General features: G+C 39.4%; 1 protein-coding gene across 1 annotated transcript in view; it reads right to left on the reverse strand.

Annotated features, from left to right (window-relative positions):
• Window positions 1–26,755, reverse strand: part of SLC1A2 (solute carrier family 1 member 2) — an 84,304-nt gene that overhangs the window by 12,481 nt on the left and 45,068 nt on the right. The window contains exons 2-7 of the mRNA XM_032188656.1: window positions 15,676–15,815; window positions 13,606–13,758; window positions 12,743–12,993; window positions 9,055–9,220; window positions 5,921–6,047; window positions 3,549–3,782 (exon numbers count right to left, since the gene is read on the reverse strand). Coding sequence (XP_032044547.1) covers window positions 3,549–3,782; window positions 5,921–6,047; window positions 9,055–9,220; window positions 12,743–12,993; window positions 13,606–13,758; window positions 15,676–15,815 — 1,071 coding nt within the window. The remainder of the gene's footprint in view (window positions 1–3,548; window positions 3,783–5,920; window positions 6,048–9,054; window positions 9,221–12,742; window positions 12,994–13,605; window positions 13,759–15,675; window positions 15,816–26,755) is intronic.

The following is a 26,755-nucleotide window of genomic DNA, read 5'->3' on the forward strand; positions in this document are numbered from 1 at the left end:
GGGATGAGAGCTTGAGAGATTGTAGATGAAGCTTTCAGACTCCTCAATGAGTTATTTCTTGCATTTTGTTCAAAAAGACCAGTTCCAGATGTTTTCTGGTGGACAGAACTGCATGCAAAGGGACAAATATTTCTTTGAGTGTAAATTTGCTCTGAAGGGATAAATCAGTGCTGCATCAAGGAAGGAAAAAGTCAGGCAAAAGCATACACAGCCCGTGCAGTTCCCAAACATTGGAGGACAGGAAAGGATATGAAACATGGTTGGAGGATAAGAAAAGAAAGGAAAGACGGCTGGAAAAGGGAACAGCTCTTTGCACAGATCCACAGTGCATTGCCTTTGTGGGAATGGTTAAGGCTATTACATTAACTTCCTTAAAGTAAAACTCCATCTAAAAATACTCTTGAAAGCAGAACATACTCTCTGTATGATTATTACTCCCTGTAGATGCAAATATCTTCTACTTCCCTTCCCTAGCAGGTCTGCCTGCCTCAGGCAAAAGACTTGCTGCAACAAGTATGAAAGCCACACAGGAGCATGTTTTGGTTCCTTTCTTTTCCGTGTTATCTCTGAGGTCAAGTCCACCACTAAATGAAGTTGGTTGCTGCCTGAAAAGCTGTTCTGAAAACAAACTTGACCTGGGGAAATTCCTTTTAATTGGTGTTTCATACAGAAGCAGCTGGAGCACATCTGTTGTGGCTTATTAGAGTCTTCATCTGAGTTGGCAGAATTTCTCAAAGGCCTTCACCATTACATACCACTAATGCTGGTGTCATTGCCCCTAAAAATACTATTTTTCTTATAAAGGAGTAAAGAACTAGACTCACCAAATTTTCTCTGATAATACTTACAGCATATTGTTTCTAGTGCCTTGTAACTTCAGAGTCTTTCCAACTCTTTCATTCATCCATTACCAGAGAGATGCTATTGGGTACAAAAACTGTCATCTTTCCATTTTACAGATAATTAAACCAAGGAAAAGGCAGACTGAAGGATGATTAGGTACCTAACTATAAATATGTAGTGCCCTAATAAATGTCTTCAGTTATCTGGAACAAGCACATGAGATTGATATACATCACATGAGATTTATTGGAAACTCAAACCCTTCTATACTGGCAGACAGACCTAAGTCACTTTTTAAATGACTCCTTGTTCCACTTCTCTGGAAACAGGACTTAGAAGACATAAGCTTGTAGATCCCCATCTTGTACTCAAATGATCAGACCATCCTTTGTTCAGAGAGGTGATTTTTTTTTTGCAGTTGCCAATAAACCAGATACACATTACCATTCATTTGTTCTAGCATCTTTAGAAATATATTTGCATTTAGGATTTATTTTACTGTGGTTTTAATTGGAGTTAATCAAGCGTTGAAAATTCTGCATTTTTTAGCCAAATCAGAGAATTTATAGTTTCTAAAAGCAATGTAGTATTCCCCCATAGGTTAACTCTAGCAGCTATATTTATAGTAAATAGTGGAAAATATCTGGTGAGTCATTAACTAATGTTTGCTTGTCAATTTTCAAGTCAGTTCCACGATCACTTTGCCTTCTACATTAAAGCTGTTCCCACATCTTATTAAAAGAGAAATAGAAGTAGTTGACTGACACACATTGAAATCCAGTCAGATAAGTTTCTTTTTCTTCAGAAATACAAATCCCACCTTACCTTTGCTTTCACAAATGAGATCATCAGCACAAGGTGTGTATCAGCCATAGGTTAACAGTGTTGTAATGAACCCTGGCTGGCTCAGCAGGCAGGGACTGCAAGTATCTGCAAATATATGCATATATCTTGTGTATCTCCAAAGATATGCAAATATCTTCCCCCTTCAGTTCTGCCACCATGAGCAAGGACAGGTTTGCAGACCATGGAGACAAGGTTTCTTTATTAAAAGAGCACAGTAAATAGATGCCTTCCATGGTTTCTCAGCCTAGCCAAACAGAGGGCCTTAATAGGTCCCTGAATAGAAATAATTTCTGGCTCCCCAAGGTGCCAGGTTAGACTGTATGATGGTGACTGTTGTCATGTGGTGATCTGCCTGTGGAGCTACAAACTGGTCCACTTCCAGTCCTTCAGTAATTCAGATCTCAACAGCAGTCAGGTGGTAAACGTAGCACCCAGATAAATCCATAAGCTGGAACCATTTAGAATCCCCTACATTGTTCCATTGTGATCCTCCAGCAGGAAAAAAAAAAAAAAAAAAAAAAAAAAAAAAAAAAAACTTCATACTGAAAAAACAAACCTGAAAATGTTGTGTATGCACACTGCAAAATGTTAATGAAAAATCTAGGTGGAAACTTGAATATTCAAGTGCAGAAAAGCCTTAGGAAAATTGTGATTTAGTCAAACTCCAGGCCAGACTGCATCTCCTATAATGTCACGGTGTTTATGAAAGAACTGCAGAATTACTGAGGTTGGAAGGCACCTCTGGAGCTCACCTATTCCAGCCACTTGCATCAATGCAGAGGCATCTAGAGTAAGGTACACAGACTGTGCCCAACTGAGATTTGAATATCTCCAGGGATGTTCCACAAATTCTCTGGGTAACCTGTGCTCCACCACCACCTCAGTAAAACAGATTCTTCTGTTCAGATGGAATTCCTTGTGTTTTGATTTGTGCCCACTGCCTCTTGTCCTATCACTGGGTACCACTGAGAAGAATCCTCCTCCATCTTCTCTACACCATCCCATCAGATATATATGCACATCAGTGATGTCCCCCCAGAGTCTCTCATCCAGCAGAGCAGTTTTAACCCAGAAGCAGATGAGTTACTGTTCTGTTGAGGTGTTCCTGAAGTCAAGATGGCTCAGGATTTTTGATGGTCAGTTTTGAATTTGGTTTTGTTGTTTTTACCTTTCCAATTGTAACAAGTTCTTATTTTCTTCAGAAAGAAAGTGTTTATTGAGGAAAAACATTTATTATAAAATATACTATTTCACTGGAAAAAAAAATATCAACAGACAATCTGCAGGTTGCCCCAATGCAAAGCATCAGTTTATTACTGAGAGTTATTCACTTGCCTACCCCATTTTCTGAGACTGGTCTGTGTGTTACCAATGAGTCTAATATGCTCAGATTGTTACTAAAGTCGCCTTGTTCTGCTAAATTGGATGAAAGAATAAAGTGAAGGTTATAGTAACACCTTGCCACTGTTTGGGAACCAAGTTCTGTTAAGCCTAATATGCACAGATTTTTTTTTGCATAGAGTTTTTAATATATGCATGATTTTTTTTTCCAAAGAGGAAAGGTCTTGGATGCACTGAAATCTTCACTGAGATCAGCAGATACACACAAATCCTACAACCCCACTACAGCCTCTGCTGCCTACTACCATGATACTTCAAAACAGGAAGCAACTGGTAGCCACAGGACACCTTCATCCATTTATTTCATAAATGGAAAAAAAAATTTAAAAAAAAGTAATTTTTATTCAATGGCATAAAATGATTTTACTGTGAAGGTCAAAACAGCAGATTTATCACTTCTAAACAGCATCTAATAACCTGCTAAAAAAATTAATAAAGGTGTTATTTCTTTAGTGTACCTGGAAGCTGTGCCTAGTGCTGTGATCCATGCCTGGAAAATCCCAGCAAGGAATGAAAAGGGGCTTTTCCTCGTTATCACAAAGTAAAGCAGAGGCAGGAAGATCCCTCCATGGATGACAAGACCCACAATCACTGTTACCATGTACATGCCAAGTTGTCTAGCAACTACTTCTAAATCCTTGATTGCAATGATTTTTCCACAGATGAGGCAAGCAATGCCCAAAGGGGAATACCTGGAGAAAGAGAACAAGCATAAACAGAACTGGTCTTTGCAGCATGCAGTCATAAAATTAGTGCTTAATATAGACTGGAGACAGACTAGGGGTTTCCCAGGCTCAACTCTGAGAACCAGGCCAGGAAGTGATGGAAATTCAATGGATAGCTTTCACACCTCTTTTAAAAACACTGCCCATTTTCAGCAAATTCCACATCTACTTTATTTTATTCTATTGCACTGAATGGAATATGCATTTTCCTGAATAGTCTTTGATCCTGGAATAACATCCTATGATAACATGATAATGTTATACAGGCTTGTACCATTATGCAGAGTACTGCAGTAGTTGTTTTTAGTTTGTGACTTTGAAAATTCATTGTTCATCTGGTTTCAGGGAGTTGTTTAATTTGTTTCAGCTAAACACCATGCTCCTGAGAGTGTTGTTAACTGCTGGAGTTACCACAGGAGTTCCAGCTCTTGGTGCAGAGAAGTCATAAACCAAACAATGTAATTCTGCATGAAAAAGTGCAGTTGTCTTTATAAACACACACACACAGAAGCTGCTTCTAGCCACGGCATTTCTTTAACAATTCTAGACAGAGGTGAACAAGTGGAGCTCCCAGCACCTATCTCATTCGTTGAGAAAAGAGAAATAAAAAGCACATCAGTAAAAAACAAAACAAAACAAAAAAAAAAAAAGTGCAGTGAATTTCTTGAAATGTGAATGGCTTCCTGCCATTGCAACACTGACCACTACGGAAACTTTATAACTTCAGTAAGGCATTAAGTCTTGGGCGTACCAACTGGTGCTAAGAGAAGTAAGAGTAAATTCTCGCTCTTGTAGTGTTATGAGAGTATAGTCACTGTCTCTCTCCCTGTACAGTCGAAAGCAGCAAATTACAATAACTACTGAAAGAAGAAGAGCTTTGTGATTATAAGCAACTGCCTTTTTATGTGGCAAGATCCCCTATAGAAAAGCAGAAGCATAACAGGAATATAACAGGAATCATTGCTTCAAGTTCTTTTGTTTGACGCATTTCCACATCTGCATCACTCTTCCTACCTGCATCACTCTTGCATAAGATATTCTTTGAAACACTCATGATGCTAAAGGTTCATGCTTTGGGCACCCTTCTCCCTTTTCTATAAACTTTACCTATCTAAAGCCTCATAGAAAAGATAGATTGCAGCCTTGTGACTCATGGAATAATTTCCAGGGACACCTGGGAATCACAGGAAGCAGTGAGCCAGGACACATGCATTGTATTGGAGTGGCTACTTCTGCTCTTAAAAGACCTTGGAGGTGCCAAAGGTAGTAGTATGATGCCACATGCAGCAATGTGCTTATATGTTCTGAAAAACTGGTTTTGTGTGATCTGGACAGGTTTGGCACTGTGTACAAATAGCTCTGGGGAAGCCCTCAGAAGAAACAGAGTGAGAGAGAGAGTGAGAAAGAGAGAGAATCCCCTTCCAGAAATGTAAACAAGGGCTCAGTCTTAATTGGGTAAGTCACTCCCTTGAAGGCAAGCCAGGTCCCGTTATTACAGATGGGTGTACTTCAAAAACAGGATGGGTACCTTCCAGTGACCCCACTGCTGTGAGCCTCAAAAACTCAAGTTCTGCAGAAACTAGGGGGGGAGGAGCTATACATCACTGAAAGCCACTGGAATTTTATTTGCTGGTAAAGTATTTTTATTACAGAAGACAGCAAATAAAGTATGTCTTCAGGCTTCTTTGTAATTATACCTTCTAGCTAATATCCTGGGATTATGCTAACCTCCCAGGAAGATTTGGATGTTCTTAATGTGGGGCGGTGTTGTATGCTTAGGTGTCCTTCTATATAGTGAACTTCAATAAGAAATGTGGCATTTGAAGGTCTTTGCCGGTACCTGCATGCCTTGGATTTTAGTAAACAAAGAACAAAACCTGTCATCTTCAGAAATATTTCAAAATCATTCCTAAATAGTCCTCAACAAATAGAAATAAAGCTGTTCTGGTTCTAACATAGCGGTTAAGGCTTTAAAAACCCAAGTATTTCATTCCATTGTTTACAAACAAACCGTGTTCACAACATGCTATATAAGGGTCTTGTAAGATTATTTAAATCTTTTTTTGTTGCTGTTGTTGTTCTAGAAGATAGGAGTTTGAACTTACCACATGATCATAGTTACTAACTTCATTACAATCTCATTCAGAATGTTGAAGAAATCCACCATCATCTTGGCTTGTTCTCCCATTTTCCCCATAGCAATGCCAAAAGCAATAAAGAATCCTATCAAACCTATAGGGAAAAAAAAAATGCAACACAAAGAAAAGCAAGTAAAAACACATTTTTAGAAAGTTCTTGTACCTAATCAATGTCTTCATACTACCTGCTAATCAATTTTGCAGAATGATTATAGTGCATTCCACATCTCTTCGGTCTTTTTAACATGATCTCACCCTCAACTTTCATGATCATATTCAGAAGAACATCCTTTACTCTAATATTTTACTACATTCCAATTGAAATTGGAACTATGTCGAACTATGTTTTTTTCTTTTTTTCTGAGTTGATCTGATCAGTAAAAAAATACCTATACCCTAATCTTTTCAGTGCCATGCAATTGCTAGAAACCTCATAGCCCCTGGCAAATGGGAGAGTCAACACAGCACCGCACCACGACTGTTCTTTGTTGCTAAAACAGTCACTAGAGACCAAAAGCATTTTTGGCAAGCTTTAAAAAAAAAAAAATAAATGGCAGAGTCAACCTACAGACTAGTCAGTTTTGTAATTTGAAGTCCCAGAACACACTTTTCACAGGCCAGGGGTACCCACCTTAAATGAAGAAGGTAGGGGTGGGAGGAGAAGGTGGGTACTGCACTTTAAGCTAAACCACACAGAATTCATATTAAACAGATTGCCCTCACTGAAACCAGCATCAGTGGATATCTAATAATAGATTCAGTATGAGTAGGATTGGACCCCAACATTTAAATGACTAAGTTATGATAATATGTCAGACTGTTAGACTTTCAGTGTGCCTGTCATGTATTCCTTTTGAGCTGTGTCTCCAAAGCTAACCTTTAGCTTCCAGCAATTTTCAGTGTCCAGAAAGGAATTGTTGGCTTTGAGGGTAAACTTTCAAACACAGCATGAGTTCAGTATTATCAAATGTGTGAATCAATCTGGGAAATTCCTGAGGAAAAACCCATCAGGATACAAAAGCATTCTAAAGAAGGGAATTTTAGCTACCAGTATTCTGGGAAAAGACACCCTGTCCCATATCTTCACATTGGGTTTAACATCTTTTTTTTATTATTTTAAATATCCATTCCACTGAATTTAAGGTCATTCTCTAGCACCAATATATTTCTTTTGAGTCCTTAACGAGGGAAGTGAAATGTATGTGTGTGTGCTGCAGAGCATGGAGAAATGATGAAAAGCTTTTTAGTCAAAGACCAAGTAACTTCCTGGAATTCAGACTGCATCAGAAAATGTTTGTAGGTGGTTTTGTTCTGTTACTTCCAAAACAGTTGCTACATTAGTCAGAAAAGTCAAGTTGGCTCATACTTGCAGGAGTCTGCATGGTTTGCAGAGTTTATGCAAGCTGGATGGCATTTCCCCAACATTTTCATTTCTTCATTTAAAAGAGGGGAAAAAAGGGGGGGGGGGCGAGAAAAAAAAAAAAAAAAAAAAAAGCAAACTCTGCAACGTTTGAGTCTTTAGTCAAAACACTGCAGCATATATCCCACCTAAACTATAGTTTTAATGCTGTGCATTTCCTTCCTGTAGGAGTTTTATTCAGCTTTCTAGCTCTTTTTTTATCCAGGATGGGACCAGCACAACACAAATCCCACACTAAATGTAATGCATCTCTCACATCAGAAATACTGCTTCGTTTTAGCACAAAATAAAGAGTTCTAAGAAAGAAGGAAAAAAAAAAAAAAAAAAGCAGGTGATGGTAACAGCATGAACACTGAGCTGTTGCCTCGCACAGGGTGCAGAACATCGATCAGCACCTTAAAGCATCACCTCTGCCCACAGAGGCAGAGTGAAACGAGGCATCTTTGAGGCAAGCACAGTGCAGTAGCTCTGGCTCTTGCAGAGCAAGCTGCTTCCCAGAGAAACAAATCATCTCAGATAAGCTTACTGATGCTATCTCGCCTGTGTCTGAGTGAAGCAGCCACTGCCAACCTGCTCACCAACACCTGGAGCAGATCTGCAGGCACAGCAGCCAGTCTCAGCAGGAACAGCTCATCAGCTTTAAGGGGTCTGTAAAGGGCCATTTGCCACTAAAAAGTGATGGCCTAGCATTGAGATAAAGCAGTGGAATAGGTACTGCCACATACTGTCCCACTCTGAGGAGAGTGCCTGTAAACACAGGTGTGGGCCTCAGCCCTGTGAACACGCTGCCCCAGAGCACATGAATCTCCGAATGTAGGCGTGCTGATGAGTGGTACAAATTGAGGGCTAATTTGTGACCATCTTCACCCACATCCACAAAGAAGGTGAAGGTGGAGCACTCCTTTCCGAGCTGATAAAACTGAATCTAGGCACAGAGGAGAAAATAGGAGCTGTGTAGCAACTCTTCATTCCCCCACACCCCCGCCCCAGTTTGAACAGGTGCTTCAGGAAGGAGTAGGAGATAGGCAAAACCTTCATACCACCCCCACATGCCGTCTTGTACAGACAAGATGGCACAATGGCAGTTGTTCATAATGTGCAGCTGGTAAAGGTCAACAGCCAAGATGAAAGAGAGAGGGAGTTGTGACTCAGAGATGTGTCAAGCCTCTCTGGGATTTTTCTTGGGTGGTGTGGTGCACACCCCACCTCTCACTTCGGGCTGTGCCTCAAGCCAAAATCTAGTTCAACTTGCCCAAGAAACCTACTGGAAACAACTGAGCTCAAATGCATCAGGGGGTGGGTAGAGCATAGGCTCTTGAAGCTCTCCCCCATACTGTTTTGCCAATATGCATTAGTATTAGTCTAGGTAGGCTACTTGTAGGATGAAAGGATATTTTGCGTACCTCCTACATGCTTCCCCACAGTGCTCCAAACAATACCTGTAAAGCTGCCAATTCAGAATAATTCTCTTGGTTGTTTCTATGATAGTTCTACTAAGACCATTTGATTTTCATCTCAAAGACCAAAGGGCAGCCAGTAGATGATAACATTTTGTGATGATTATTTGTGGAGACTAAACTTTCACTGAGAAGCAGATCAGACAACACTGACTACCCAGTCACAGCCAAAAACTGTGTCATGCATATGATGTACATGTTCGACAGGCAAAAAGTTTCCCTACCCAGGACATTCATGCCATCCTTAAATTCAAGTCCCTTCTTAATGACCAGCTGGGCTTCTGGTGCTTCGCGCACTGTCTCATTCATGATAGCAAAGGCAGCATCAGTAACATTTGGTGGTTCTTCAATGGGTGGTGGCACCAACACTTTCTTGGTAACAGTTTGGATCTGAAAGCAATAAAAAGGGAGGATAAGAATGGAAACAGACCAAATGTAATATGGGAGATCAGGAAGTAATTAAAAAAAATTATCTTGAAATTCCAGGAAACTATATTTTTAAGGATTAGACATGCATTCCACAACCTCTTATCCCTTCTTCCAAAAATAAGTTTGTTTTTCAATAGTTCCAAGTGTCACAAAGTCCTGGGAGTCTTCAGCATGACTCTGGTGTGAAAACTATGTTAAATACTTGATCCATATTGCTACTGCATAGCATTTAACAGATAGTTAGCCCCTTTGTCCAGATGGTTCACACATGGTGCTTCACAGATTGCATGTTACACATAGATATAATTTATTTAGCACCAAAAGGCAGGCACCTCTAAGATCAGTCACAGCAGCAACTCTATAATAAGGCTTGTTATTCAGGATGGGCTGTCCAGCTCAAGTTATCATAGTTTGATGGTTGACTTGAACTCACGACAGTTCCAACACTTTGCTTAGTGACCGTGAGCTCAAAATGAAACACATGGAATCCCAGAGCTTTCCAATTAAAACATTTTGAGTGACAGATAACAGAGTATCTAAGCTGCCAGACACCTACTAAATCTGACCACCTTAAAAAAGAAGACAACAAAATCTGAATGGCTCTGGACCTCTCCTGGCATATGAAAGGCAGGGTTAATGGAAAGATAGGAAGGAATGGTAAAGGGAGAAACAGGCTTGAGTTACAGCTGGGGGCAGGAGGGCAGGAAGGATGAATATAAAGAGGGAGATCTATGATTTGCTCTGTTAGAAGGGACTGCATTTCTTTCCCACTTCCCACCCTGAGCCTTTCCTGCCTTTTCATGGCTCTGAGGCAGGCAGAATGCCTGAGAAGCTACAACTGTTTTGCCACTGTTTCCCATCTGCTCCCTACTTTCCTTGTTTCCTAGAAATGAAGTTTAAGCAAGGCATCAGATCTAGTGTGTTAGCCTTTCAAAGAGCATTTGCACCTCCTTCTTGTTGTGATGACAAACTGTAGTACTATAGATGATGATCCAGATTTGATCCACATAACATTGTAACATACCTTACATATCTCCTTTCAAAACCTGCTGTCTGCACCTACAGAGGGGGTTGTAGGCAGAAAGCCTACACAGCTACTGTATGAGAAACTCTTCAGTTGTCCTGAAACCATCCAACATGCCTGCATGCTTTCATTTATTTCCAGATTTGAATTTTCTCTGAGACAACTTAACTTTTTATGTAAGGTAGCCAGAATATAAGAGCAGAGTCACAGAAATTAACCTTAAAACATTAAAGCACTCACAAATTCCGCTGCTGTCACTTAAGTCTTCAGCTTTTCATCGCATAAGGTCATAGCACTAAAAATGCTGAGCCTAACATTAAGTTTAGATTACAATTGCCTGAGGCCTGAAAATCATTTGAGCGTTACAGTCATATTTAAACATAGGAGTCCATTTCTCTTCATGGCACACAAGAACTTAAGTCTCTGCTGGAATAGCAGTTTCTATTATAAATTAAGAATTTGTTGTGGACTGTGGAAAAATTCAACAGGTACTGAAATCCCATGATGGCTCAGAGTTCAGTTTCCAAATGAGCTATATCAAAATTGTTATTTAATCCCTTCATTATTTGTAGAACTCCCGCATAGGTCACTGCTGCATAGCACCACTGCTGTGCATGCTTCAAAATCACTCTGCAGGAACTCTGCAAAAATTGCTTCCTCCTAAGAGAACCTGGAAACATTGAATGCTCATGGAGAGAGTCTGAATAAAAGTAGGAAGAGAAAATATATGCTGACACCATTACAAGAAGTTAATTTTCCTACTAAACAAAGGGGGGAATAAGTAAAACGTAACTCCCTTACTGAGCAGTTAAGAGCTAATAGAAGGCACAAGTTCCATTTGGAAAGGAGCATGACTGACTTTGTAAATGAAAGGTGGCTCTGTGCAGAGGCATTCAATGGCAATTAGTTTGGAATCTCATAAGATGAAACTTAGGAAAACCAAAAGCTCAGTAAGGGACTATCCTTGAGGTGCCACCTAAATTACCAGGACTGTGTCCACTGACTTTTACGGGCTTTGAAATAGGTCTGCATAGGCAAGTTTAAAAAACAATCAACGGAATTGGTAATCCATAACAATGGAATTGAACTGAACTGAAGATTGATATTACACACACTGAAAAAGCAGTATTAACTTTCCAAGAAAACTATTTGAAATGTGTAGCTTAATTATTTTTTCTCCTGAATTTTGTCCCATTGTCTAGATATTCAGCAACTTTCAACTGACCAGAAATTTAATTCTCTCTTCCACAGTTTAAACTGGGGAAAGGATGGTAAAAAGAGAAAAAAAAAAAAAGAAAAGAAAAAAAAAATCATAAGCACCCTGTTCTCCCCTCACTCAATTTTGCAAAACACATTTCATATTACATGTGGTGTTTGGCCAACCACAGTTTGACCACAACTGACATTCCCATGATGATTTGGAAATATTGAGAATGTTCTCTCATTAAACCCCAGAGGACTATGTGTTTTAATGTGGAAGTCTGTGAAAGAAGTGAAGCAATCCAAATCCTTTTGGCATCTTAGGTTGCCCTCTGTTCTTCCACCCCCATGGCCTCTTCTCCCTTCCCCCTTTTCTCTTCACTCTTCAGCCATAACCACAGCTCCAGCTGTCATGCCATTTCACTTAGGAACATTTAAGAACAGGTTTGGCAATGAACCCCGTTTCATCCAAAAAAAAAAAAAAAAAAAATCCTCATTACTGCCAAACAGTTTAGTTGTAGGAAAAAGTAGCTCACACAGAAGAATTTTGTTTAAGCAGAAGATCAGCAAGCATACCATCTTCATTTCTTTTTCCCCTCAAAGTGAAGCCATTTTGATAAAGCATTAGCAGAAAGCTTTCAGACAATTATTTACCTACACAGCACGCAACGCATGGTCTAATATGCATCTTTCCCAGCATCCTTCAAACCTGGCCTGATGGAGCCACCTGTAGGTGGGTCAGCCACTTGAGTGTATTATCCCCATATAATCTGGATTGTAGTACAGCAATAGCAGTTATGAGAGATTGGGTTTCACACTACATTTCCACTGGCAGCCAACCTGAATGAAGATCATCTATACATTATACACAGGCCATTATAAAACCATCAGCTTTGTAAGACCAAAACCAAATTCAACAAGGGTGAATGATCCTTTAAGTCATCATCCATTCAGCCACAACCTAGCATTCATGACCTTATATACTGTATACAAAGTAAGGAAAAGTTTTTAAGATTACCTAATAACAAACTAAAAATATTTCTTCTAAAAAAAAATAATCTATGAAACAAAATAACTACAACATAAAACAAAGCAGCAATAAATAATATTCATTCATTTACCTGCACAAGACCTAAGACCTGTATTTTTCTTAGCATCATTATTTATGTCATTCAACTAGTGACATTAACTCTACAGACAACCATAGTAAATAAAAGATGTTTAAAAAAAATATATTGCCAAGGAGTAGAAGGATTTACCTGCTGAAAACATGCTTGGACTAGATTTTCAGGGAACAGGTTTCGTATCAGATCCAAGAAGGCATCCAGACTAGATACTTCATCATTCTTTTTCCCTTGACCTAGCTGTTTCCTGAGTTTTGGATTCCCTGGATGGATAGCTAAAACCAGAATCACACCCAGCACGGCAGCAATAATAGTGGTGGACATGTAGTAGACCATGGCTCTTGTTCCCAATCGGCCACTTGCTTTAGCATCTAAACCAGACAGTCCTGCAGGTGTTTTATTTTTAAGAAACAAACAAAGAAATAGAGTTTCAATACCCACTTCAATAATCATCACAGAAAATACTGTCTAATTTACATAGTTTAATGTCTGCCTATTTCTTGTCTGTGCAAAATTCTCACCACTACATAGACTACTGAAGGTTCTCCCTCCAAATCTTATGTGAGCAATGTCTGCTGTTACTGCTTTGAAGAGAAGCATTTGAGATTTCATCTGACTGCACAGGAGACATTGAAAAATATAGAAGATATGATACCATCTTTTGCCCTTCATAGCTGCAAACTGGTCATGTTCTGGCTGACAGCACAGCTTTAAGAATGCTAGGCATTTGACTATCCTACCATATTATTTACAAGGTCCAATCCAGGAATTAGATATTAAGAAAATTCTCATGTTCAAGAAGGGAGTATGTGTGGATGTGTTTGAAAATAAATTCACCAGAGCATCTACCTATTAAAGCCAATAAAGTTAATCAGAAATTAACTCCAAAATACATGTTGTAACTACAAAGTCCCAGGATCACACTATTACTCTTCTTACATCACAAAAAGCAAACCAGGTGATTTCTGTAGCAAGCATCTTAAAGTATTAGATCTTACCTGTGATTAAACTGGAGATAATTAAAGGGAGGATCAACATTTTTAGCATCCTCATAAGTATATCTCCTGGGAAGGCTATTAACATGATGATGTCAGGGTCAATTGGTGTTGCTAGACGAAGAAGACCCCCACATAGTGCACCCAGGATGACACCTGGAAGCAGAATTAAAGACAGCAAGTAGACAAGAAAAATATACCTGAATGTGCATTCATTACCCAGTAGAAAAGCCAAGAAGAAAAACATTTAAAGAAGGCAGCTGATTTTTGGTACAGAGACAGATTTTGGAAGGCTTAGCCTTCTAATTAATACTGGCTGTAACATGCTTGCCATGTATCTCACGATTAAAGAGAAATAGTCCTGAGCTTACGCCTCCTATGTTATTTTGCTTCTGCATCATGTTTTCCCAACAACATTATTGAGGTTTACTAATTCTGAGTAGGCCTTATAATATGCTGAGGGATAGTCAGACTTGAGACACTAAGAGGTGAAGTGAATTATACAAGGTCATTCAGGCTTGGTAGAAGAGCTAGGGTTAGAGTCCAGATTTTCTGAGTATGACATCTAGCTCTCAACATCGGAATGGTACTGCTTGAAAACAAGGACAGCAGAAGTAGCTATTTTACAGACTAAGAAAAACCCTACAGGAAATATAGAATAGTTTTGCATGGAAAATAGATTCAAGCTTGGCCAGTCATTTGTTAGCAACATGGTCATCTCTGGTTTTATCACTATCAGCATACTATTAAGCAAAATAGGAAATTAAGCGAGAAAAAAAAAAAAAAAAAAAGACCTAGCAGATTCCAGCTCCCTTTCCACCCCAAGCTCTGATGGATCCTTTCAAGCAACCAGACACCACTTTTCTACTCAAACCTGAAACTCCCGCAGAGCTGTTTTTCATCCTTTTAAGTGCCTGACCCGAAATATAGTGCATGAAGAAAACTTGATTGAAGAAAAACCTGATTCTTGGTACCAATTTACTGCTCCCTCTCTTTGATGGACTGCATTCTTTTGTTCTAATTGTACTAATGCTCTCAAATAGTCATTACCACAAACAATCCCTTCATCACGTGTAGAAGTGTAGTGTGATAACACCTAAACCTCTCTCTCTATGGACTGAGGCTGCTAAAGCACTGTCTATATGAAAAAAGGCCACATTTACTTCCATAATACAGTCTTTGTGAATGCATATTTTATGTTTATATCCAGGATGCTTTGTCTTCTTGATCCCAAGCCCATTAAAAAGTCTCAAGTGTAATAAAACTTGACAGAAAAGCCCAAATTGTGATTTGCAGCAACTATGACTCTTTGAAGTCTCAGTTTGATACAAAGGAAAATATACACATATTTAAAACTTTTTGTGGAATTGCATCAGAAACCTTCTAGAGATGATTCAAAGCAAATACCCTGTATAAACACTTCAGCAGTACGGGTTTTGAAGGATTAAAACTATGGATGTGAAATTTGCGGCTCAGGACCAGCTGCAGTTGGGCTTTCAAACAGTAACAAAATAGAGCATGTCTACGAATTTGCTGCATTAGGCTGTTAGGCTTTCAGTGAAAATGAGCCAGGCAAGAAGCCAGTGAACCACAATAAAATGTCAAACTGCTCCATATTTGGGAGTTGTTGAAGCCAGGGGCAATATGCAGCATGAGATCACTGAGTGCTGGCTTACAGCTACAGAGAGGGGGACAAACCTTAAAAGCAGCAGAGCAAGAATTGAGAGATAAAAAGATGAGGAGAAAGAAATTCTGAAAAGTTTTTGTCTTTTTCTTTTCAAGTAACTGAGAGGGGAAAAAAAGTGCAGTGCTGTTAGTTGTACTGAATTACATTGATCTGGCTCGCCTTGGGATTTTAGGTTGCATTCCATTAAAAAAGGAGATGGTGTGTAGCTCAGTGGGGTGGACTTGTTCCATGCTGTGTTAATAACACTCTGCACACCTGAACTAGAGTGACAGTGCCTGAGGGCATCCTACTTCAGCTAGAACAGCTGAGGAGTGTGGAAAGGGGCTGTGGTCCTCCAGGAACAAGTACAGATACACAGAGCATCCAGAGAAGCAGCTGTAGCTTACCGAATACAGTAAGAGTCAGGAGCAGATTCCTGCGGAGCGACCGGCAAAGCTGCACACATATGTTCCTGGATCTGTGCTCCACTGGACTCAAATGACTTTCATGCATCCGCACTTCTACTTGCTTAGGCATATTGTTGGCACTAGAATAAAAAATGAAAATCAAGTAAAGTTATAACACAAGATGCCAAGAGTGAGAGGAAAGTCTGGATTACTTCCATCATATATAACTAGGGAATCTGATGCATATTCCATCGCTTCCCACATTTCATAAACACTTTATCTTCACTGCTTTAAGGAGAGGCCTCTGAAATGCTAATGTCTGAAATGGTCCTTCTAAAGGTTTAGCCATCAGGGCATTTTTTTTGTGGTTCTCTCTTAAACAGTGGAGATATAACTAGAATGAATTCACAGGACACATCATGCCAACTGTTTCATGAAATAAAATATTTGTCTTGATCTGGACGATTTGGTTTTCCCAAAGATCGTGGCTGTCTACTGAAATCAGAGAGATGTCTGAAGACCAAAGTTTCTATTAACAAGAAAATGCAGATTTCAATTCCATTCCAGAAAAGGAGTTTAAAAACAATGATTTATTTACAAAATATCCCATTCCAGACTACTTTGCTTAATCTTTCCAAAACTTTTCACTTCAACATTTAACATTTAATGTAATATAATCAGAATGTTGAGGTCAAAAGAATCTTTTTCAACCTGGTTCTAATGAGATTTGATCAACTGCCACTGAAAAATCATCTGAAAACTACACATTCTCTGTGAAAAACTTTGGTTTCATTGAATTGGCAGTGTTTAGAGGAAAAGATTTTGTTGTTGTTGTTTTTGTTATTGTTTTTACCAATTGTTTTATATTTGAGTAAGTGATATGCACATGAATGCAGGAGTTTGAAAGCCATACAACTAACTTTAACTTTTCAATGCCCAAGAAATCATTAGTAACAGATTCTCTTTTTATATACAAAATCTTTAAATATACTTGGAAAAAATACACTAAAAATACTACCATAAATAAAACAGAGTTTTTTCAAAATTTTGGTCTGTCTACTTCAATGGGAGAAATGAGTGAAGAACACTTTTAGCATTTTTATCATGAAGAAAAATAAGAAGAAAAAAAAAAAAAAAAAGATTGAGATCTGGTCTTGCACCAGATTAGAACAACATTTCAGAAAAAGGAAACCAAATCTGTCTTTACAGTAGTAAATTGAGGTTTATGGGCCTAAAATAGGCCTGAAAAGACAGACAAAATTATGATGCTCTAGCACTTTTTAAGATGTTATTAAGATATTGTCCCACTGTGAGTCTGTCTGGAGCGTACCAGTGTAACTGCCACAAAAGATAACAAGCTAAAGCATCTCCAGGGAAGCAAAACATTTCTGTATTACATATAGTACCAGTTCATTTTCTTCATAAAGTTTCTCAACAGAGAGTTATAATTAGACCTGTAAGAATTCTGTGCTTTTGACACAAACAGCTCCATGATGTTGCCACTCAAAGTGAAATGGCATTTTTTCCCAATACACCTGGTTGTTAAAAAGCAGCACCAGCAGAAAATATATTAGGTTAGGAGATACTTTTTTATTATTATTATTTAAGGTGTGGGGGGATTTCTAGGTGTTGCAATTTTGATTTTGTACCTTTTAAAATATTTTACAGTGGTAAAATGTACTTCTGACTGGAATAACAAACTAGAATACAAGTGCATATTCATGCAGATTAAATGAGAAGCATGCCTACATCTCGAATAGTTATGAATGCAAATATCAGAGGTAAACAAGAATTATCCATGGGATAAATGTTCATAGCAGTTATCTGAGGTGCTGTAAGAGAAATTAGATAGTGTCTGTAGCACTCAGACACATGGGTAACAGAGCCATGAAATCACAAGCGGAACATGCCACAAAATCAAGGAATGTGGAATCTAAACTTTGCAACTGGGTACCACGTCTAGTCTCACTTGTATGCTGAATGCAAGAGTGTCACTTGATTAGACTTATATTCACCACAGGTTGATCATACATATTCAGCTGAAACTGAAATATGGGCAGTTGAAAGTAGTTCAAAATAAAATGTTAGAGACAACTAGGTGGAACTAGAATTTGTCAGTAGGCAGACACACCTGATGATGTTGTATATCTCTGCAGGATTTTGCTTTGGGCTAGGTTGAGTCTGGTTTCCCTGAGTGGATGCTGTACCTTTCCCACCCAACCCCATGCTCATAGCTTCACAGTGTCCAAAGAAAAGCCACCTCACCACCTTCTTCCTCAGCTGTGGGCTATTCTAAATGCCTTTTCCCAGACTCACAGACAGAAGCATATCATTCCCCTGCCACCATTGCTCAAAGAAGTCCTTCCATGAAGAAGCAGGCCTTTGATCATGCTCTTGTATTCAAGCCTTATTTCTATTCCCACTTATGTCTAAGTAACATCTTGGTCTTTGCTGGCTAGATCCTCCTTGCACTCTAACCAGCAACCAAAAAGCACAGGTTCATGAAGTGAAGGGGGGTTGGACCTCCTCCTACAGCCGCAGTGACCACTTCAGCATCACCCCCCAAAGTGGACTGAACCCAGCTCTGCTTGAGGTTCTCAGACAACACAGAGCTTTTACATAACAACAAACCTCATATATCCAAATGCCCACTGAGAAGAGAAGGAAATGAGGACACAAAGCTCTTTAAGGACATTTCTAAATTTCCAGGAACTTAATACCATGTTGTGTTTCTCTCTAAAGTGTGAAAAATGTGTTTTGCACTCACCAGCTCTTCAAGATTGTAAGCAAACCTCCAGCATGGACTGAAATTGTGACTGTTATGTTGTTTTTGTATTTTTGTTTTGTTTTTAAAGAAAAAGATGTAGTACTGAAATGTGTTAACTGTATGGATCTGTTACAAAAAGTGTTGACAGATGAACATAATCACGTACAAAACGGGACCACAAAGGATAATTATCTAAGCATCTGCACTGTTAGCACTGCTCTTAGCAACAAGATTTTTATCACTAGACCAGAGACAAGGTATCTTCCAGACTTTTGAGGATGTTGCAGAGTACAGAGTGCCTCTGTTTGCACCTTGCAAATGCTATTTACCTCTAAAAGGATGCAGAACTTTTAGCATCTAAAGTCAGCCATCACGTAATGACATAACTGCGAGACGTTCCTAGAGAAGTCAACGAAAGATGTGCAGATCTAAGTTAGATCTTAAACAGAAAGGTACAGTTCCCTCCGAGCAAGAACAGCCAAATACCCTCCACTGCCTATCAGAAGGCAATGTTAGCCACAGAAAGCACTGAGTGGTTGTTTTGTTTTCCCCACCCTGAGGAGAGGAGTGTAAGACTGTGAATGGCCTAAACTACTGTGGTCTGATCTCATGATGCTCCAGCATCAGAGCACCTGCACCCCAGAACACAGAAGCAGCATCGCCCTCTCCTTCCTAACACGTCTCTGTCGCTGGGACCCCTGCCCCGTTCAGCCCTGCTCTCAGTGCCCAGGGCAGGCCCAGTGGCACAGCAAGTCCCACCAGCAGAAGAACTCCCATTTTCCCGAAGGCACACTAACATTGCTGCAAATCATCTCAGCCATGCAGCAGTTCTGCCTGCAAGTGCGCTACGCACCCTACACAGATCTGTCTGTTTCTCTCATGTCACTTTTGGACACTACTTTCCTCCTTCACACCGCACAGTCGCCTCCTCGCATGTCCAGGCAGAAACTCTTATTCCCTGACCTCTGAGGTGGCAGCAGCATCAAACTGAAGTTTTCTCACCAACACGTGCTTGGTGAGGAGCACATCCTTTACACAACAAACAAACAAGAGAAAACTTGTGCTGCAGATTACTGTAAATTCAGTGAATACATTACTCCAGCAACCCCCCCTGGATCTGGCCTAATCCTTTGCTATCTTTCCAATACATCAGTGCATGCTCACATGCTCCGCTTTCTCCATACCATGCAGGCCACAGTGCTGTGCAAAAGCATGCAGGGAAGGGGCTTAAACATGTATTAAGCATCCTCGTGCTTCAGATTTTCCTGCCCAAGGAACAAATCAATGCACACCAGAGCAGAGCTTCAAGGCGTCCCAGCTCGTGGGCAGTGCTGGGGCCCCAGCACAAAGCCAGGAAGGTACCAACAACGTCAGCCCCTTCTGTGTCACTGGACACTGCTAATATAATCTTTATGTCAATGGTACCTCTGTAGGTAGGTGTCATAAAACAGCACTGGATGCATTTCAGCAGCTGTGATCTCTCAAACATGCAAATGATTACCTTGGTTAAATAAATTGTTGTTCCACTGCGCTGATCTTCCATGGTTATTCAAACCAGCAGAGCATTCTGAAAGCTCGTCTGAAACCCAACAGACCAAAACCTCTTTTAGCCTAACTTCACTGAAGCCAGAACACTATAATATAAATTAACTCTGCTCATTATTTTCATGTGTCATAGTGACAAGCAGCCAAACAGCTAAGCTCTGGAATAGGCCCACAGAGAACTGTAAGGACTGAGACCTCTGAATAAAAGAGAATGCTTTCTGCTGACTCCTGGCATTTGAAAACATTGACAGGACTTTAAAAAATAAAAAATAAACTGAATACTGGAAAATGCGTAGCCACATGAAACGGTACATACCAAGAGCTAGATGCATATAGTGGCTTTTGAATGATAAGTATGATCATCTGCCTAGCCCAGTCCACGAACTCTTCTCCCTTTTGAGGCAGTGCTTACCCCTAGGAAAAGGAGAGGAACTCCTCTGAGCCCAGAAGAATTCATTTTTATTCACCTTAGGAGAGTACAGAAGCATCTCCAAGTGAATACAATCTGTTTTTTCATCTACTCCAAATACCCTCTACCCTGCCAAGGCAGTATATGTGTGCATTAATAGAAACAAGTAACAAAATTCAATTTTCCTGCCTTTTAAGCAAGGAATCCACCTCTTGCCCAAATAACCAGGAGATTAGCCACTTGCTCATTCCAGTATCCCGCATCCCCACAGTATGCCCAAGGTACAAGACGAAAATCTGTCCAAAAGTGTTTGATTTTAGATTACCTAAATGTTTAGAGTTACTTTTGCCTGTTAGATATACAGGGCTGTAAATTATCTGTAGTTTTTAAACTGTAGTTTGTTTCTCTTTCTGGTTATTACACATAATGGTGTAAAAATGTATGAAAACAATTTATTAAAACACAAGGGCCCCTGGGTTTTTCAGTCCTGTTTCCTCCAAACATTTTTCTTAGGTTTTATTTTCCCTCCCTCTGGGAAAGTCTGCTGTTATATTTCATTTCCACTGCTTTTTCTTTCTCATATTCCCATTGAATACTCTAGACATAAGGGAGTGGAAAAATTTGTTTGCTTTTTTCCTTGGTTACAAAATATAACTCATTCTCTCACAAAAGTTAAGGGTTAACAATTCACATAGCACTTGAGTGACAATATCCTTTTATTTCCAGTCAGTCATGAGGAAAGAGCTCCCTATCACAGAACACTTAGCTTGGCATCAACCTAGAGCAGAGACTGGAGGGAAAGAATAATCCGTGATCTAAATGAAAAATCTAGGCAAAGATCATAATGAGGCTAGTGAGAACAGATGCTGAGGACAGGGTAAATTAGCAGTGACCATGTTTAATCTGTATAAGGTATTTTAGCTGTGTCAATGAACCAAGCTGGATTACTCAGTATAAAATACTGCTTTGGCTAATTTGGTTATTTGGCTTTTGGTTAGGATTGGATGGTGAGCTCTTGAGAGAAGAGGCTCTCGTTAGCATAACAAATATCTCTTTTAGAGCAGGACAACAGAATGAGGGCATTCATATATTTAGGACCTAGCCGAATAGCTCTTGGAGGTATATTAAGGGTTATTTACTAGAGTCACTTGGGGTTTCTGTAAAATCTTCAATAAGCATTTAGGGGAAATAGCACTCTCTTCCTGGAATGCCATGAATAAAACACTAGTTTATCTTTTGTAGTAATTACTTCAATCTGGGCAGCTGGAGCTATTCTTCAAAAAAAAAAAAAAACTTATTTTGGACAGAATGGCTAAGTTTCAGCTCAGGTTCTGAAAACAGCTCTTGAACTAGATGTTTGCTGTCAAACCAAGCACAGCTCTATTCTGGAGCGATGAGTAAGCAACAGGTATAAATGTCAGCACTTGTTCCCGGTAGGACTGGCCTTTTTAAGATGGGGGAAAAAATTGTTTTCTTGACCTCAAAATACCAGGTACTACTATCTAATGCTCAGACAGGTGGTACAAACACGGTCACTGAAAACTCATGGCAAAAATGATATCACAAAGTTTGGTATATAGTAATCTTGGTGAGTACTCACTCACTGAGCTTATTCTGGCAGTCAGTGGAATTGCATGGGAGTAAATGAGAGCTTAATCTGCCCTCAAGGACGTTTGTTAGCAGCAATGCTTGGATCAGGGTTGTATCTCTTCCCCTGACCATGGAGCATGGGAGAAATGGTGCCATTCAAGTGACTCAGGGCCACGTGCTGTGTCTGTAACAGCATCGATCCACTCCGCCTCACCCAGGCAGCTGACTGTAGGAAAGGGTCTACTGTGGTTGCTAGATGAAAGATGAGTGACTAGGGAAACTGATGGATAACATCACCAAGGCAAGAGCAATTTCATTACCTGAATGTCAGGAGTCTGGATCATCTGCCACAACTCTTGTGAAACAAGGCTCAAGCACCAGCTTACCGGGAAACTCCCAGTGTGAGGTGAAGTAGAGTTATCTGTTGCTTAAATTTCTTGTATCAAGACAAGAACTGTTGCATTTCTTTTGGGAGTGAGTCTGGGAGTATTTCTTGTTCCACTGCTGCAGTGTGAGGTTTTATATTTTTAGATTAGATACATTTTTCAAACCACACTGGAGCTGGAAAAGCTTACCATGTAGAGCCACAATATGAGGCTGCACAGGTCATGCAGGTGAAAGAGCTACAATATTTTTATTGTGCAAAGTATACATTAGCTTTGGCATCATTCCTGCTGTGTGACAGCCAGTTGCTAAATGGCATTTTTAACATCAATACAATACTCTGGTCAGCTCTCAGCCTCTTCACAAAAGCAAAAGAAATGCAAAAACAAACACACAACTGCTACAAACAGAAGCAACACAAGCTTTAGTCCGCATTAATGAAGGGCTTATTTTAAGCCTCTTGCTGTCACTAAGCCCCTATATTCAATTTTAACTGCATTATGTAGGTTTTTCCTTGTTATTTGTAGGACAGTAATGAATTCTAAGTGAAGATTTAGTCATTGACCATGGATCCTGACTTGGCCTACAGAATGGTGTTATGAGCAACACCCTGCAACATGACTTGCTTTTCACAGTGGGAGAACTTTTCTCCCTGTATCATTTTACAACCATGTTGTTTTCTCCAGGTTAGCATTTTGTATACATTCTGCAAGTTTAACACGATCATATTTAAATATCTGACCAGCAGCATCCTCACTGAACCTGCAGGGAAAAGTGGCTTGAGTGAACCCACTCCTCTCCAAATTCATTAGCAGTTACATGCATCACTTTCTTCTGACTTTTTAAAAATATTGTTCCTTTAGGACATTTAGGAAAACAACTCTTCATGATCTACCTGAGTTTCCAAACTTCAAACTTTGGCTCAGTTTGTTTGCATTTTTAAAACTCTAATAGCGTTGGCATGAGGTTTCTGATGACTAAATTTTGCCTTTAACATTTTCTCCAGCTTTTGTATCTGGATCAAGAAGCATAGAAGTACAGTTGCACAGTGGGGAAAGGGTAGTTTAGAGACCATTTGAAAGCAGGAGCAAAGGAAAATGAAAGATAAGGTGACAGGGTTTTTTTACAAGCTTTTTTTTTTTTTTTTTAATTTTATGTATGTATGCAGGTCTTTCCACATATAATTACGCTGAGGAGCTGAGATTGTTTTCCTTTTTTTTTTTTTTTTTTTAAATGCCTGATTGACAAATATATATTGACTTCGTATTAATTGGGTTGCAGCAACACCTTTGAATAACAAGAAGTAAAGGTCCTGGCTCTGCCAGGTGGGCAGGAATTGATTTCTACTCACAAACACGGTCTCACGCTCTGTGCACGCCTGCGCGCATGACTCTGAGTAACCTCTTTAGACAGACTGCAGTGCATGGATGAAGCCTCCTCCTGTGCAATATTTTTCCCATTAACTCACAACTTAGATTTTATATAGTGCTTTATGGCATTTTATACAGAATACAAAATTAGTCCCTGTGGAGAAGTTGTGACCTAAAGTTCACTTCTGTTGGAACCCTGTACCATAAACCATGAGACCAAGGGATCACATTGAATCATGCTGGTTTTTCTTAGAAAGGTAACTGTGTTTTACACCAGCGGTTATGTAACTGCAGACCTAGAAATGCAAAGGCAAGCAAAAGCCTGACTTTTGCGTTACCTTTGGTAGTGTCACGTAGCTAGGGAGGAAAGGAACCAGGATAACACCTTGGTGTTTGACAAGAAGAGAGACGGAAATTTCTGCTGGCGATTGCAGGAAGGAGAGGGATGTGCAGCACTGAGCCCTGTGCCTGGTGGCTGCCACATTGTGAGCCACGGACTGCTTGGCAGGTGGGACTGCAGGCAGCTGTGCCTTCTTCAGGCACCTCTTACCCAGTGACATGAGGAACTGACTTTAACACCTCACAGAGAGTGTCTGTGTGCATGCACAACAGAAAGTTAACTAATTTTTTAATAGAGCGGCATGACAGAGCCTGACAGGAGATTAATTTCTGGTTCCCAAGAGCTAGGGGAAGGCAGCTATCCAGACCTCACAGAGAAAGGCATCCCAACAGCTTCTATGACCTGGGGCAAGGAAGATCCCCAGCACTTGAACAGGGCAAAACTTTAGTGCTGGGAGATGCACTCATTGCAGAACTACCTGAAAGGCCCAAACGGGTTTATTGTGTCTGTACACATTGACCAGTCTACGGACTGGAGTGAGTGAGCAAAGACTCGTGCCCTTCCCCTTGCAAGATTAGCTGTTGATTTTAGGAAGAGAGAATTTGCAATATAATTCACATTTTAGCAGACAAAAAAAAAAAAGCCTCCATAATTCTTCCTATTTGCCAGGTCTTCTGATCACATCAGTGGAATATCTGGCTACAAACTCTTTTTTTTAACAAGTCTTTAAATTTGGCACTGATATTTATTTTAGTGAAACTTCAACTCTATCCACTTACTCTCTCTGCTTTCCTAGTTCTGAATCTCAGGCCTAACCAACCTAAAAAAGCAAATCCTACTATGACACAGTAAAGATTCAAAAGTACTTTAAGTTTCCTTGATAGAACCTTAAAAGGAATATCAATTCTTTCTGGAAAAGTGGCTGCTGGTTTGTTTCTTGTATGGAACAAAAGAGGTGCACTTCCATCTACAGCGATCATAGTCTATCCATCATCCAGAATATAAAACAAAAAGTGTATTTTAAAACACACAGTATAATAACTGCTATAAATATGATCATTTATTTATGTAATGATGCACATGTGGAATATCTTTTCAACTGCCAAATTTCTGATAGGGCTTTACAGTGGTGTAACAACCTGGGAACACTGCCTTGCATGCTTCATTACCCCAGAATTATGTACTGAGTCTGAGACGGAGAGTAATAGAATTAAAGATGAATCATATTATTACTATGGCAAAGGATATAATAATGATGTGCTTTGTGCAAAAATTATCTACTTACATGCTCAGAAACTCGGAGACAAGTAAAATCATGATCTTCCATTTGCTTCTACCTGGGGTGTGCCAGGTAGCACAAAGAAAAAGGCTATGGAATGACTGGGGATTAACATAGCTCTCAAGGGCACTGAGCAAAGATTATCAAACCAGTTAGATTAGGCAAAGATCAGAAATGTGCTCCTAGCACACTGGCTACACTGGCTAGGGTCAAAAATGAGTAGAAGTGTTTATATATATATATATATATAATTCAGAGTAGTTCACAGAAAAGCAGACTGAACTCCGAAATAGCAATAATTACTTTTGTTGTGACAAGAGGAAACAAAATGCAAGCTCTAAGTTCTCCTAAGAATTTATTTCTCAAGTGATGGCTCTTGAAAGACTTTCTCCTGTGGTAAGGTCTCAGAGGTTTGTCAGTAAAAGCAACTGTGCCAGTGATTTTGGACCACATCACTGGCACAGAACAAGTTTCTAGTGGGCATGTAAACCCCAATGGCTGAATTGGAGCTCTACAGTTAAATTTTGACTAAATCTGAATTCAATTATTTAGTATTCATTTAGACACTGCTAGGGAAATACATATCTAATCTTTTCTTTGCTTATTTCTTTCCTCATCAAATTTCTATCTTACCCATTTAGTAACGCAAGTGTGATATGTGTCAATGAGCAGAAAAAGTACAAAAAAATAAGGAAAACTATCCACACCTCTCTAGGATTGACTATTGCTCTTGGTATCCAATTTCAAAATTCCCTATAGCTTTGACAGCATCAAGCAAGTACTGATCATATACATTAGAAGTCTTCTTATTGCTCTGTTGCTTTAACTTTCAAACAGAAATTCCCCCTCATCCTAAAGCTTCATCTTTCTTTTCCGTATGCTGTAGAAGGCACACAACCAACCAACCACTTGCTTCTCAAAATATAAAAAAAAAAAAAAAAAAAAAAAAAAAACATTTTTGTTTGTAAAAGAAATTATAAGAAGTTAAAAGTGCTAGGTTTGCTATACACATTTAACTAGAAAAATGAAGTTGCGAAACTAAATAAATAAATAAAAGCTCCTTTCTGACTTCCAGTGGCTGAAGTCTGAGATAACTGACCTTTCACATTTTCAGCATTTTCCTCTAAACCCTGCAAAGGACACAAATAGGTTCAAGTTTGACTAGACTTCAGATAAACTTAATAAAAAGAAGCCAATTCACTAAAAAACGCATTCTCTTCCATGGGATTTTTGTCAACAAGCCAGCACATAACATCGAGTCCAGCACTAATTCTGTTCTAAAACATTTCTCAGTGATTCCTGTGTGGGAAATCTCTCTTCCAGAAAGCATTATGGAGAGAGTCAGAAACTGTTTGCACAAAGAACAACTACTAAGAAGACTACACGAAAACAGTCG

Source organism: Aythya fuligula, chromosome 5 (genome assembly GCF_009819795.1).
Source record: "Aythya fuligula isolate bAytFul2 chromosome 5, bAytFul2.pri, whole genome shotgun sequence".
Classification (NCBI taxonomy): domain Eukaryota; kingdom Metazoa; phylum Chordata; class Aves; order Anseriformes; family Anatidae; genus Aythya; species Aythya fuligula.